This window comes from Acomys minous, assembly GCF_964271855.1.
Source record: "Acomys minous genome assembly, chromosome: 16".
NCBI lineage: Eukaryota > Metazoa > Chordata > Mammalia > Rodentia > Muridae > Acomys > Acomys minous.
Genome location: NC_140498.1, coordinates 52,263,982 through 52,277,850, shown reverse-complemented (window position 1 = coordinate 52,277,850; position 13,869 = coordinate 52,263,982). Strand labels below are relative to the sequence as shown.

The 13,869-nt window shown below is 47.4% G+C and overlaps 1 protein-coding gene across 2 annotated transcripts in view; it reads right to left on the bottom strand.

Annotated features, from left to right (window-relative positions):
* The window catches only part of ABCC1 (ATP binding cassette subfamily C member 1 (ABCC1 blood group)), a 99,850-nt gene extending 86,203 nt beyond the window's left edge, over positions 1-13,647 (bottom strand). For both annotated transcript variants that reach the window (XM_084761261.1, XM_084761262.1), the window contains exon 1: positions 13,533-13,647. In XM_084761261.1, coding sequence (XP_084617387.1) covers positions 13,533-13,580 — 48 coding nt within the window. In that variant the 5' untranslated portion in view covers positions 13,581-13,647. The remainder of the gene's footprint in view (positions 1-13,532) is intronic.
* Positions 13,648-13,869: the final 222 nt, after the last annotated feature.

Below are 13,869 nucleotides of genomic sequence, written 5' to 3'. Positions count from 1 at the left end.
AAAGCACTTCTTAATTAATGGGGGAAATAGTCAGTATTTAAGGACAACTTTGCAAAGCTGGACAGGACCCAACAACCCTCATTTAGTCTCTGACCTCAGCTCTCTGGTGTGCAAACTTTAACTTCACCCTCTCACATCCAGAAAAGCAGCTCCAACAAGCTTCCCTGTTTGCTCAAGATTCATATGCCAAGGACACAGTAGGTGTTTTATAAGTTCTGGTGGGATCGTCTGTGGGAGTATAACCATTTTATCAACCTGGTAATTAGCTAGCAAATTTCAAAAGGTAATTATCTCTTAACCAGGCAACCTCTGGTGGAGAAACTTACTCTGCTGAGTCATAAGCGTATATTTGACCACAGAGCATGATCAGGAATGTTCTTTCCCCCCACCAGCCCGACACGCTCCCCCGTGCTGACTAATAAGCTGAAAAACCAAAAATGACTGACAGTCACCAACAGGGAACAAAGTCAGACCAGACAGTGGCTTCTTAGCTTTCCCACAGAAGGAAGGCCTGAAAAGAAATGTTACTTCCTTGTTCTTTCAGATGCCACAGGCTTCACACAGAGGGACATCAGCTCTTACTGTTAAGTGAAGGCTACAAGATACAGAATATTTACAGGGGAAATGTGCACATATAAACACAAGCAGCAAAGATGCGTGCACACAAAAGCGCTTGCTCGTTGCAGAGGGCAGTCGGCAGGGAAGAAATGGAAACCTGATTTTGTACCTTCATATTCTTCTAGATTGTTTACTTTTGGGGTTTTTTTGTTTTTTGTTTTTCTTAAGTAACAGTGCCATCCAGCCCTAGTGGATTGTCATCTCAGCTTCTCTGGAGGCAGAGGCAAGCTGGGTTCAAGGCCAAGCTTGAACAAATCTGAAACTCCCCCACCCCAACAACACACCTATAATCACAACACTTGGGAGGTGAAGGCAGTTAGTTCCAGGTCATCCTTGGCAACATAGGGAGTTTGAGAGCAGCTAAGGCTAAAGGCTGTCTCAAAAAAGAAAGGGAAAAAAAACCACCATGAAGAAAATTGCACTCTAATTTTTAAAGCCATTTTCTAAAAAACGAGTAGAAAATCTTCCTAACCAGAAAGGGAAAGTTTTGTTAGTCATTAAAAGCTGTTTACAGGATCAAAGGCAGCTGGGAAGGTTCTGAGCCATAGATGAGACAGGAATGGAGGTGGAGCACATAAGTTTAATTTAAAGACAAAGAGACCTGGGGCTGAGGTGCAGTTCCAGGAGCACTTGGACTCCATCCCCAGCACACACCCCAATCTGCTCCAACACAGAATGATCTGGCCCTGACTGCCCTGCACAAGCGCTGCTCCCCCCCTCCACCCCGCCCTGACTGCTCTGCACAAGCGCTGCTCCCCCACCCCCACCTGACTGCTCTGCGCAAGCGCTCCTCTCCCCCCCACTGCTCTGTGCTGCTCTCCCCCCACCACCACCGCCCTGACTGCTCCGCACAAGCGCTGCTCCTCCCCCCCCCCAGGCCAGCAAAGCCCCCACCTGGGACTTCCAGGCCCTTTCTGCTTAGGCTTCATGATTCTGTGAAAAGCTTCAAGCAGGACTTCAGTGGTTTTCCTACTGGCCTTGTAATTCCTGAGCTCAAATTCACTGATACAGAGCCAGGGATAAAGCTGCGTTGCCAGAGTGCTCACCTGGCATTTGTGAAGTCAGTTTCCACCCCCAAGTATGGAGAAAATGGGCCGCTACTGCTCCCTTCTAATCCCAGCACTCCGGGGTGGAGGCAGGAGATCAGAGGTGCAAGAGCATCCTTGGTTACGTGTAAGTTCAAAGCCAGTTGGGCTGCATAAAACGGTCTCAAAAAAAAAAGTATACATGGGCTGGATATGGTTTAGCAGTTAAAGAGCAGAGACTGTTCCGTGGAAGAGGACTCAGGTTCAATTCCTAGCACCACATGGCAGCTCACAGCCATCTGTAACTCCAGACAAACATGTAATGCACACTTACACACATAAAACAAAAATAAACCTCTCTCTGCCTCTCTCTCTCTCTCTCTCTCTCTGTCTCTCTCTGTGAGTGTGTATGTGTGTGTATGTGAGCACTCTTGAGTATGCACGTGAGTGTATGTTGGTATGTGAGTGTGTGTGTATGTTTGTGTGAGTGTGTGTGTGTGTATGTGCATGTGTGCACACCCGCATGCATGTGTGTGTGTTTATTCTATGCTACCCTGACCACATCATGCTCCTCAGGACATCCACATGGGTTTTCTCTCTTTCTGGGACACAGCCAGCTCAACCACCAAGACATTGGGACAAACGTCATTTCTTGCTAAGGTGGTTTATACTCACCCTAGTTCCTCCCGTTTTGGGTTTCCGTGTGGTTTACCATGATCTGGAATGGTTTGGGGGTACCCTGGAACAGATCCCATATGTCCAGGACCACATCCTCAATGTCCAGAACAAAGCTAGAACTTAGTAGATGTGCAGTAATAAAATAGGGAGGGGGAGGGGTTGTGGAGGAAAAGGGGAACAAATCCAGGATCTTAAAAGCCACACAAAGCTCTCTAAACTTCAACACTTATCCACAGTCTCTATAAACAAAGTGTCCCCAAGTTGTCACCCAGGAGGCCAAGGAAACTGAGGTTCTCAAAGAGTAAACTCAGGAAAAGAGCAGGGATTAAGTTCCATAAAATCTTCTTATGACTTGAGGGTGAGAGGGTGGCAGCCCAGAGCCACTCTCCCTGGTTGTGTTAAGTCAGGAGTGCACTGCAGCAGACTCTGGACACATTACTGTCTACTTAACCTGAGGCAATTCAAAGTGAGGGAGTAAAAAACCAGGTGTGGCGGGTGGCACACACCTACAGTCCTACCACTGGAGAGATTGAGGAAAAAGAGGGAAAGTTCCAGACATACTGACTATAAAGAGTGACCCCGTGTCAGAGGGGAGGAGAGCTGTGGCATGGCTAAGTGGGCCTAAAGTGCTGCACAGGCATGACGACCTGAGTGTGGATGCACCCACATAAAAGCTGAAAGCAATGGCATGCATTTGTAACCCCACGGTGGGGAGGCAGAGACAAAAAAACAACAAGAGGCCTCTGGGTAATGGGTAAACTCCAAGCTCAGTAAGAGACCGCATCTCAAAATAAAATGGTGAAGCCGAGAAAGACTCAAATGGTATATACTCACTTATATCTGCATATTAGCCCAAGGGGCATGTCCCACGAAAGCCTTCACTTACCAGGAAACCGAGACAGAGCGGAGGACATTCTAGTGGGACTCTAGATGAGAGAATCATGGGAGAATGGCAAAGTAGAAGGATCCAGAGGGTCCTAGAAGCCTACAAGTAGAAGATTATGATAGGCAGATTTGGGCACAGGGGTCCCGCTCAAACTAAGGCACCAGCCAAGGACAATACAGGCGGTAAACCTTAAACCCCTACCCGGATCTAGCCAATGGACAGAACACTCTCCACAGTAGAGTGGAGAGTGGGATATTACTTTCTCACATACTCTGGTGCCTCACCTTTGACCATGTCCCCTGTGGGGGGGGGAGGGGGGAGACCTGGTGGCACTCAGAGGAAGGACAGCAGGTTACCAAGAAGAGACTTGATACCCTATGAACATATACAGGGGGAGGTAATCCCCCTCAGGAACAGTCACAGGGGAGGGGAATAAGGGGAAAATGGGAGGGAGGGAAGAATGGGAGGATACAAGGGATGGGATAACCATTGAGATGTAACAAGAATAAATTAATAAAGTAAAAAAAAAAAAAAAGAAATTAAAAAAAAAAGCCAGGAAATTGAACCAGTCTAGATGGCCATCAACAGATAACCAATAAAGAAAATGCAATTCAAAAAAAAAAAAAAGAATTCCTTTTTGTTCATATCCTCACCACTATTTGTAGTCACACTGACAAGGGTAAGACGGAATCTCAGTGCTGTTTTAGCTTGTTTTTCCATATTGTGTTTCTTACACATTTGAACAAAGGTTCAGAGTCTTTTTCTACTGATGATCTTTACTTATGTGCTGGCATCACAGAGAAACAACAAAGTCTGAAAGCACAGATATTATCTTACATCTGTAGAAGTTGTCCTTCATAAGGTAGCATTCACGTCCCCAGATGTTAGAAGCATGATTATAGATAGTTCCTGCCCTGCAAACAAGCCTGGCAGAGATATTAGGCCACAAAGCTGAAGATGAGGCTCCAATGTTATAAAGTGTATTGGGTGACTGGTCAGGCAGTAAACTGTCTTAAGTCAATTTGTACATTTTGGAAGCTGCTAACCCACACTACTGGTTCACTCAGGAATTTAAGTTTTATTCCTTCTCAAGTCTCTGAGGGGCATTGAAGAGAAGATAGTATAGTTGTATAACCAAGCTTAGTTGGTTAGGGACAAGATCGTTTTAGATCAAGGTAAAGAAGTTAAGCTATTAGAGTTGAGATAGGATAGATATTGAATCTCATTCGGAAATTTAGACCCAACAAGACAGGAAAAACACTTACTTCAAACAAGACGAATGCAGATGGCCAAGTCACTATGAATGTAACATGTTAGAACTCATTATTCTCATGATTGTCACATGGTTCTCCCTGCTGTATGTAGTTTGTTTTATACATGTGTAATAAAATAAAAGTATTTAAAAAAAAAGAAAAAAAATGATGAAGCCGGACAGTGGTGGTACACACCTTTAATCCCAGCACTTGGGAAGCAGAGGCAGGCACTCTGTGTGAGTTCGAGGCCAGCTTGGTCTACAGAGAGAGTTCCAGGACAGCCAGAGCTGTTACACAGAGAAATCTTGTATCAAAAAAATAAAATAAAATAAAATGGGGCTTGACCTAGTATATGGCACAATGACCTTACAATGACCTAGTAAGACACCTGACATTGGCCTTTGGCCTCCACATATGAACAAGAAGGAATGAATAATGATGAATGGCTGGACATGGTAAAGCGCCCTTCGATCTCAGCCCTCAGGAGGCAGAGGCCAGCGAGGGCTACACAGTGAGTCCCTTTCTCATAGATGGATGGACGGACGGATGGATGGATGGATAAGAACAGAAAAAATGAAAGAGTAGGGCCTCATAGCCCTCTATATAAAAGACATTTTCACTGGTGACACCAGACTGTCCCCTACATGCCAATGGGAAGAACGGATGAGGGAAAAAATCACTCTTGGGGAAGGGAGGAAACAGACCAGACCACTCCAAATTACCTCTTCTCCAAGTTCCCTCTCTGACTAAATGGAGTTTAACCTCTTTCACTTCTCTTTAAACTCCAGGGCAACTCCTCGGGCCCATTATCCAGTGAGCTGCACACCCTGAAAGCCCAGGAACTCCAGGGTAGATCTGTCTCAAATTGGTCCTCCACCTTCCTCTAAATGAGTGACTGTGGGTTAACCCCCAAGGGCCATGTGGCACTGCCTGGGGGCATTTTTAGTTGTTATAACAAGTGTGGGTATGCCTGGCAGCTTGTGGGCAGATACCCTACAGTTTGTTGCCAAATTTATGTTGCTAAATACCCTACAGTACCTAGCGTGCCCTATACACCACAAAGAATAGTTTGGTCCAATTGTGAACAGGGCAGAGTTGAGAAACTAGGCCCTGTTCTCCCACACACCTCAACACTCACAGAAATACAGTGTCTTGCCACAATATGGTGTCCTCAATCAGCTAGCCCCAAGAAGAAAAAGACAGGCACACACCTCCATCAGGACAGATGCTATCCCTAACTTCTTGTCAAACCAAGGGAAGCTTGTTCCAGGCTCTCCTTAGGATTCTAACCCACTGATTTACTTTTGTAAAACACTCAGGCAAGCTTTTACAAGCTGGGTGTCTTGTTTTTTCTGACCATTAGATCTGGTCATAACCACTTCCTCTTGGTGGGGAGGCCTGGTGGCACTCAGAAGAAGGGGAAGCAGGCTACCCAGATGAGACCTGAGATCATATAGGGAGGAAGAGGTCCCCTTCTGTCACAGGCCTAGGGGACAGGCATAGGGCGGAAAGGGAAGGGGGGACGGGAAGTTACAAGTGAGGGGATAACAATCAGGATGTAATCTGAATAAATTATTTAAATAATAAAGAACAGAAAACAAAAAAATCTGGTCATAAAAGCCAGGCCTTTGCCTACTTGGGAAACCTAGAGACCACATGCACATCAGCTACCTGCTTCAGAATCCTAGGGCACCTGGAATAAAGACCCACACCTGAGCCTGAGACAGTCTAGCCAGATGCGGGTGAGGTGCAGCTCAGCAGCTGAGCACTTAGTAGATAGTAAAGACCCTGGGCTCATTACCCAGAAACACACACACAAAGCATTAAAGAATGAAACCAAGGGCCAGAGAGATGCCCGGGAGGTTAAAAGCCTGTACTGCTTTTGCCAAGGAGCCAAGTTCAGTTCCTAGCACCTACATCAGGTGGCTCACAATTGCCTGTAACTCCAACTGCAGGGCATCCAATGTTCTGGCTTCCTTAGGCACCCACATACATGTGCACACAGACAGACAGTCACAGAGAATTAAAAATAGGCATGGCAGAACACACCTTTAACCTCAGTATTTAGAGAAAAAAAAAAAAGGTAAGGCAGTAGTGGCTCACCCCTGTAATCCCAGCACTTGGGAGGCAGAGGCAGGCGGATCTCTGAGTTCAAGGCCAGCCTGGTCTATATGTGAGTTCCTTACCAGCCAGAGCGATGTAGTAAAACAGTGTTTCAATGATGACGGTGATGATATTGCTGTTGTTGTGGTGGTAGTGGTGGTGGTGATGGTGTGGTTTTGTTTTTGTTTTTGTTTTTTTAATCTAAAAACCAAGGTTGGGTGATAATGAATGTATTTTAAAAATCTAAAGGTCAGGCTTGGTGGCACAAATCTTCTAATCCCAGCACTTGGGAGGCTGAGACAAGAGGACCAAGAGTTTAAAGCAAGCCTGGGCTACACAGTAAGATCCAAGCCAGCCTTGTCCTAGCCAGACCTTGCCCCAAACAAACAAAGCAAAATAACCTACTGAGCCTGAGTCATCTTAAGGTTGGGCTACGAAGCAACAGATCCCAAGTCAAATACTAACAGACAGATGCCAGGAAGAGAGCCAGCCAGGTGGGAGAAACTATTAGCAGAGACAATGGCCTTCCAAGAGAGCAACAACAAGGAGGAATGGAGTCTACAGGCCTGTTTTCCAGGAGCAGCTACAATGAGGCACAGTGTTGTCCAATATTATTTGAGAGAGGCCAGAAACCCAGGTGTTTGTGCAAATCCTCCAGTAATTAGTGAAGATAACAGCAGTTCACATCATTAAAATAAAGCCCAAAAACCACAGCTGGTGATGGTCTTGGGAGACTCAGGCAAGAGAATCAAAAGTTCAGGGTGATCCTCAGCTTTATAGCAAGTTTGACATCAGCCTGACTATATGAAAGCCTATCCAACAAATTAGAGCTGGTGAGACAGATCAATACGTAAAGGCACTCTGCACCAAGTTTGATAACCGGAGTTCAATCCCAAGGGACCACATGGTAAAAAGAGAAAACCACCAGGACAGGGAAGGAAGGAGGGAAGAAGGGGAGGGAGGGAGGGAAGGAGGGAAGGAGGGAAGGAGGGAAGACAGAGAACTCCTGAATGTTGTCCTCCAACCTCCACACATACCACGGCACTGGTGTACCCACCCACTCCTAAAGCAATAAACAAGTATAAAAAAAAAAAAAAAAAGAGCCAGTCGGTGGTATGAGGAGATGCCCAGGCAAGCGTGCTTAATGTGGGTGGGGCGTGGTGGTGCACGCCTTTAATCCCAGCACTCAGGAGGCAGAGGCAAGTGGATCTCTGTGAGTTTGAAAACAGCCTGGTCTACAAAGCAAGTCCAAGACAGCCAAAGCTACACAGAGAAAGAAACCCTATCTGGAAAAACAAAACAAAAAACAAACAAACAAACAAAAAGATTAAAGACTAAGTAAAATAAATAAAACCAAGCCAGCCTAGAGGTACGATAGATCTAAAACCCAATTAAGAACACATATCTAGGGCACACACACTCAAACACTACAACCAGGCCTACTGGCACTGGCCTATAGTCCCAGCACTCAAAAGACTAAGGTAGGAGGATAGATTGTAAGATCCAGGCTAGCCTGAGCTACAAAACAAGACTTTCTCAAAAGGGAGCAGGAGGGGTCAAGGACACCACAAGAAGATCTAGAGACAACTAACCTGGGCCGATGGGGGCTCATAGAGACTGAACTACCAGCCAAAGAGCATGCGCGGGCTGGACCTATGCCCCCTGCACATGTGTAACAGATATACACATGTGAGTCCCCTAACAACTGGGGTGGGGACAGTCTCTGACTCTGTTGCCTGCCTCTGGATCTGTTTCCCATAGCTTGGCTGCCTTGTGTGGCCTCAGTGGGAGAGGATGCACCTAGTCCTGCTGCAACTTGATGTGCCAGGATTGGTCAGTACCCATGGTGTCCCGTTCACTTAGAAGGGAAGGGAGGAATGGGAGAAGGGAGGGGGGGTGAAGGGGAGTTGTGATCTAGATGCAAAGTGAATAATTAATAGAGAAAAAAAAACAGCAACAAAAAGCCAGACATGGTGGTATGCACCTTCAATCCCAACACTTGGGAGGTAGAGGCTAGTGGCCTGTGAGTTTGAGGCTAGCCTGGTCTACACATCACATTCCAGACCATCCAAGGTGATATAGGAAACCCTGCCTCTAAATAAGTAAATAAGTTTTATTTATTCTTATTTATTGTTCAAATGTGGGTTAAGCCTACTATAAGCAAGGCTGGGGGAAAACAGATGATCTCAGAGGATCATTGCACACACAGAATAGCATTTTATCCTGAATGTCTCGGAGAGGATTCTGAGCAACTTGAAAGCTATTCAAGGGTTTTAGGGCACCTAGTCATTCAACGAGCAACTCCTGAACACCATACTCTGCCCTGGATACTAGGATTTGAGTTACAAACACAGCAAAGTAAGTAAACTCTTTGGTGTATGAGAAGAATTAAGAGCCATGAAGTGGGAGCAGAAAACTGGATGTCTGAGAAGAGGCAGGGATCAGAGAAAAGATGCCTGAGGAGCCCCGTGACTGAAGAAACTAACCAAGAAAGCAGCTACACAAGAACAGAGCTTGAGGGCCCGTGCTCCAGGCTTGGTTGGACAGTGGCTGGGGAGCCACTGAAGGGTGCTGAGCAGAGGAAGGGCAGGTTCTGGTGTGTCTCTCGACAGGCTTCCTCTGGGCTGGAAATGGAATTCAGCAGAGAAGTGCTTGCCTAACAGTTGCCAGGCCCTAGATTCTATCCCCAGTATGGCAGAAGAATACAAATCAAAAGTACACTCTCTGGCTGCTGAACTGATAGTAGAAGCCAGGGGTCAAGGGAGGACAGGGAGGGAAGGAGGCTGGGAGTGCCGGTGCAGGCCTGCTATCCCAGCTACTGGGAAGCGAAGGCAGAGGGATCACAAGTTCAGGACCATCGGGCTACAGAGATGAAGGCCAACCTGCGCCGTTTTAGTTAAGACTTTTGTTTCAAAACAAAAAGTAAAAAGAGCTCAGTCCCCAGCCCTACAAAAATAACAAATAAATGGTATTCAAAGGCAATAACAAGTCATTAGACAGCACTTTAGGCCCCAGGAAACAGCCCTGACAAGTCTGGACACGTTTTTTGGCAAGAACAGGCAGAAAAAGAATAAGAGGAAAGCTGGGCGAGATGGCGCACACCTGTAATCCCAGCACTCAGGGCGGCAGAGGCAGGGGAATCACTGTGAGTTCAAGGCCAGCCTGGTCTACAAAGTGAGTCCAGGGCAGCAAAGATACACAGAGTAACCCTGTCTTGAAAAACCAAAAGAGGAGGAGGAGGAGGAAGAGGAGGAGGAGGAGGAAAGAGGAATCAAGGACAAAAGCTGGAGAAAAAAACCTCAGTAGTTAAAAGTACTGGCTGTTCTTCTAGAGGACACAGATTCAGTTCCCAGCACTTACATGACAGTTTACAACCATCTAACTCCAGTTCCAGGGGATCTGACTCCCATACACAGATATACATGCAAGCAAAACACCAATGCACATAAAGTTTTTTAAAAATTTATTTGTTTTATTTTTTGTTTTTTTGAGACAGGTTTTCTCTACGTAGCCTTGGCTGTCCTGGACTCATTTTGTAGACCAGGCTGGCCTCGAACTCACAGCGCTGGGATTAAAGGCGTGCGCCACCACACCTGGCAAAATAAATTATTTTTAACACCTGAAGGACACGATAGGTTTTGGCCCCCAAAGAGAATGGACCATCTTCCTAAAGGTACTTCAGCTCCTCCCAGGATGCAGTAAGATAAGGATGTCCCTGAATCCCAACACCACCATGCTCCCAAAGTGAACCACCTCTGCAGTGGAAGCTTTGGTTTAAAAACTCAGTATGGGGCTGGAAAGGTGGCTCGGTGGTTAGGAGCACTGTCTACTCTTCCAGAGGTCCTGAGTTCAATTCCCAGCAGCCACATGGTGGCTCACAACCATCTGCAATCAGATATAATGCCTTCTTCTGGCATGCAGGTGTACGCGCATAAACATTCATATACATTAGATAAATCAATCTTTAAAAAAAAAAAACTCAGTTATGCTATGTGAACAGGTTTTTGTTTCAATCCCAAACATGGGATATGGAGTTGCCTTTAGTTTGTCCACAGCTGATAATTGCCTCATGCAGGGCGTGGTCTAAGCCAGCTGGTAACAGCCTCACGCAGCATGGAGAGGTGTGTAATCTTTGCCAGCTGCAGTTATGGGAGTCTGAGGACTGTGGGAGAGTATAAATATCAAAGTCCAGCGAGAGGTTGAGAGGATTAGAGGAGAGAGACAGAGGAAGGCGGCTGCTGGTGCATCCTGCTGTGGTTACCATTCGCTGACACTGGACTGCAAGGCAACGGGCGTGGTAAACGGCAGTGAAAGGAGTTTGAAAAGCAACAAGGTCCCTGTGAGAAGTGGAGGAAACGCTTCCCAAGGCCACTTGCTACCCCAGGAGCAGTTCCACAAGTCACCGAGAAGATGCACAAGTCACTGCATCAGATACAGTTTTCAGGCCGCCCAAGCAACGCCCTCCAGAGCCTGCACCACCGCTCGGCAGCTGCCGACTTTTGTGTATAGCCAAATGTTCTCAGCAGGTGCAGCAAAAATCAACCTTGGAGTCTCACCCAACTGCAAGCACTTACATCTACTGAGTGCTAACTAAGTACCGAGCAGTACTGTTCCCAGTGCTTGCCAAGGATGCATTCATATTACCATTTGTTAGATACTCCATTATTCTACATGGGGAAACTGAGGAAGAGTAGAAAAGTAACCCATCTTAGCTTCAGAACCACCTTCTGAATGCAGGGCACACAGGTACTTACTCTGAGTTCTCCAATATTTATTTCTACTTTAGGCATGAAATTAGCACTTGTCTTTTTCTATATCTTTGGGTTTTGGTTGGTTGGTTGGTTGGTTTTGGTTTTAGAGGTACTGGGAATTGAGTGTGGAGCCTCACACATGCTAAGCAACTGTTGTACCATAGAGCTAAATCTCCAGTCATTTTTAACATGTGATTTTTATTTTTATTTTTTGTTTTATTTTTTTGTTTTTGGCTTTGGTTTTTTGGTTTTTCCAGACAGAATTTCTCTGTATAGCCTTGGCTGTCCTGAACTTGCTTTGCAGACCAGGCTGGCCTCGAACTCACAGAGATCCGCCTGCCTCTGCCTCCCAGGTGGTGAGATTAAAGGTGTGCGCCACCGCCACTGCCACCACCACCCAGCTCACATGGAAGTCCTTACTTGCCATCTGCCCTCTCCTTCATTCTGATTTCTGGACTCCAGAAGGCAGCGAGCCTAGACCAGTGAGAGGAGAGGCACAAAGTCTACAAGGTGAACACTCAGGGAGGGTGGGAACCTGCCTAAGGTGAAGGCCAGCCCCCACTACTGCCAAGCACAATTCATCCAGCTTCCTTTTCTGTGGCAAAAAAAAAGCCCATAGAACAACAGAACACAAAACCAGGTTTCTTGGGTAGGCTTCTTAGCAGATTAGAAGCTAGAGAATACACCAGAAACTTCTTTTTTTTTTTTTTTTTTTTTTTTTGTCATCACTGCCCAGCAATAAAATACATTCAGGTATCGGCTGGCCAAGATGCGTGCCATCAAGCGTGATGACCTGAGTTCAATCTTCAGAACCTACACAATGGAAGGAGAGACCCAAGTCCCGAAGGAGTCTTCCACATGTGTGTGCCATGGTATGCATGAATGCACACATCACACAGACATACATACAAACACAAGATGTATTGTACATGCAAACTGATAGAGAATCATGTCTGGTAACCTACTTTCCCTCCACCACAGGTGAATAAACCAGGAAATACACCAGCATCCATGTAACACTGAGCCAGATCCCACCGGGTCCTTGCAAAATAATTCTGTTTTCTCCACACACCAGGTCCACGGGGAGAGAACACACAAGGTGTTCCCTTTGTAGCAAACAGGCACCAATTTCTTGCGGACTCTTGAACGCAAGTCATGAGCACCGTTTCCAACTCTGGAGGAACCTCCAGCCTCTTTGGCTTTAAAATAGTCATAGCCAAATGTGGCACCCTCTTCACCCAAAAGATTTCACAGATCGACATTCCTAGTGTAGCCTATTAGCGAGGTACCTCAAAACAGAACAAGTACTTGTGGGTGCTAATCGGCAGCTGCTTGGAAACAGGAGTTTTTTTCCTGTTTCTCAAACAAAAACAAGAGTCATCATGTTCAGGCTGTCCTACTGTATTCATTAATAGTCAGGACAGCAGCATACAGGAGTGTTCTCTAACAAGAGGCAAATCGCATTACAGGAACGAGAAATCCACCAGCACTAGGGATTAGAGCAGTCAGCCAGGGAACCCAGCCTAGGATCACTTCGGAAGAAAGCTTCCTGGGGAGGGCCTATAGTGCCGGGCACATCTCCAGAGCGGTGGCGCCTCACTGCCTCACCGGATAGAAGACACTCCCCTGGGTACTAGGGTCCCGAGCATTTTCCACTGCACCCCAAAACTGCAAAAAAGGACCAAAAAAAGGCCCCTCTTTCCGCTCTTGGCCTCTCTCTCTCCTGTTTCCTTAAACTTCCCCGGTAGAATGTAGGCAGAAAGGAAAGAAAGGATAAAAAAACAAAAACAAAAGAAAAACAAAAACATGAAACTAGAGTTACCGGGAAGAAAAACAAACGGTGGGGGAACCCCAACACAAGCGGTGGGAAGTCCCTTTTCTAGAGTCTGGGCTCCTGCATGGTGCTCGGTGATGGGGTATGCCTGGTGAGTGGGGACCGTACCCCCACAAAGGACGGGGGAAAAAAAACCAACTTGCTGCCTCCAGATCTGGCGTTCCCTCCCGAGGGCAGAACCCTAAAGCAGAGAGGCCCAGCTCTCCCGAAACTGAGTCCCCAGAGTCTGAGAGCGGCGGCTGCGCCCGGGCGTGGGCGGCCGGTCCCCACGTCCGCAGACCGGAGCTCCGGCTGGAGAGCCGATCGGTCCGCCCGTCCCAGCGTCCCCCGGTCCACGGGGCCTCCCCGGCTGCCCCGCACCGCTCCCCGCCGTCCACTACCTACCCAGAGTGGATCGGAGCCATCAGCGCTGCAGAAGCTGCGCAGCGCCATGCGGGTGGCCAGCGGAGCTAGGAGCCGCAGCGCCGCGCGGTTGGCTCGCGTCACCAGGATGCAGCCCCGCCCCGCCCCGCCCAGTGCGTGAGAAGAGCGCAGCCTCTCTGTGCCCAGGGCTGGGCCTGCTGCAGGCCCCGTCTGCACTTTTCATCCTCTGATGTTTCCTAAGCTTCCGGGGTCCTCCCGAAGAACCCCGCGCTGGGCCCTGCACGCCCCCTGACTTCGTCCCAAGTGATCCTAACTGTACAGCCTTTCCCCTGCTGCGGGAGAATGCCCCACGCTTGCG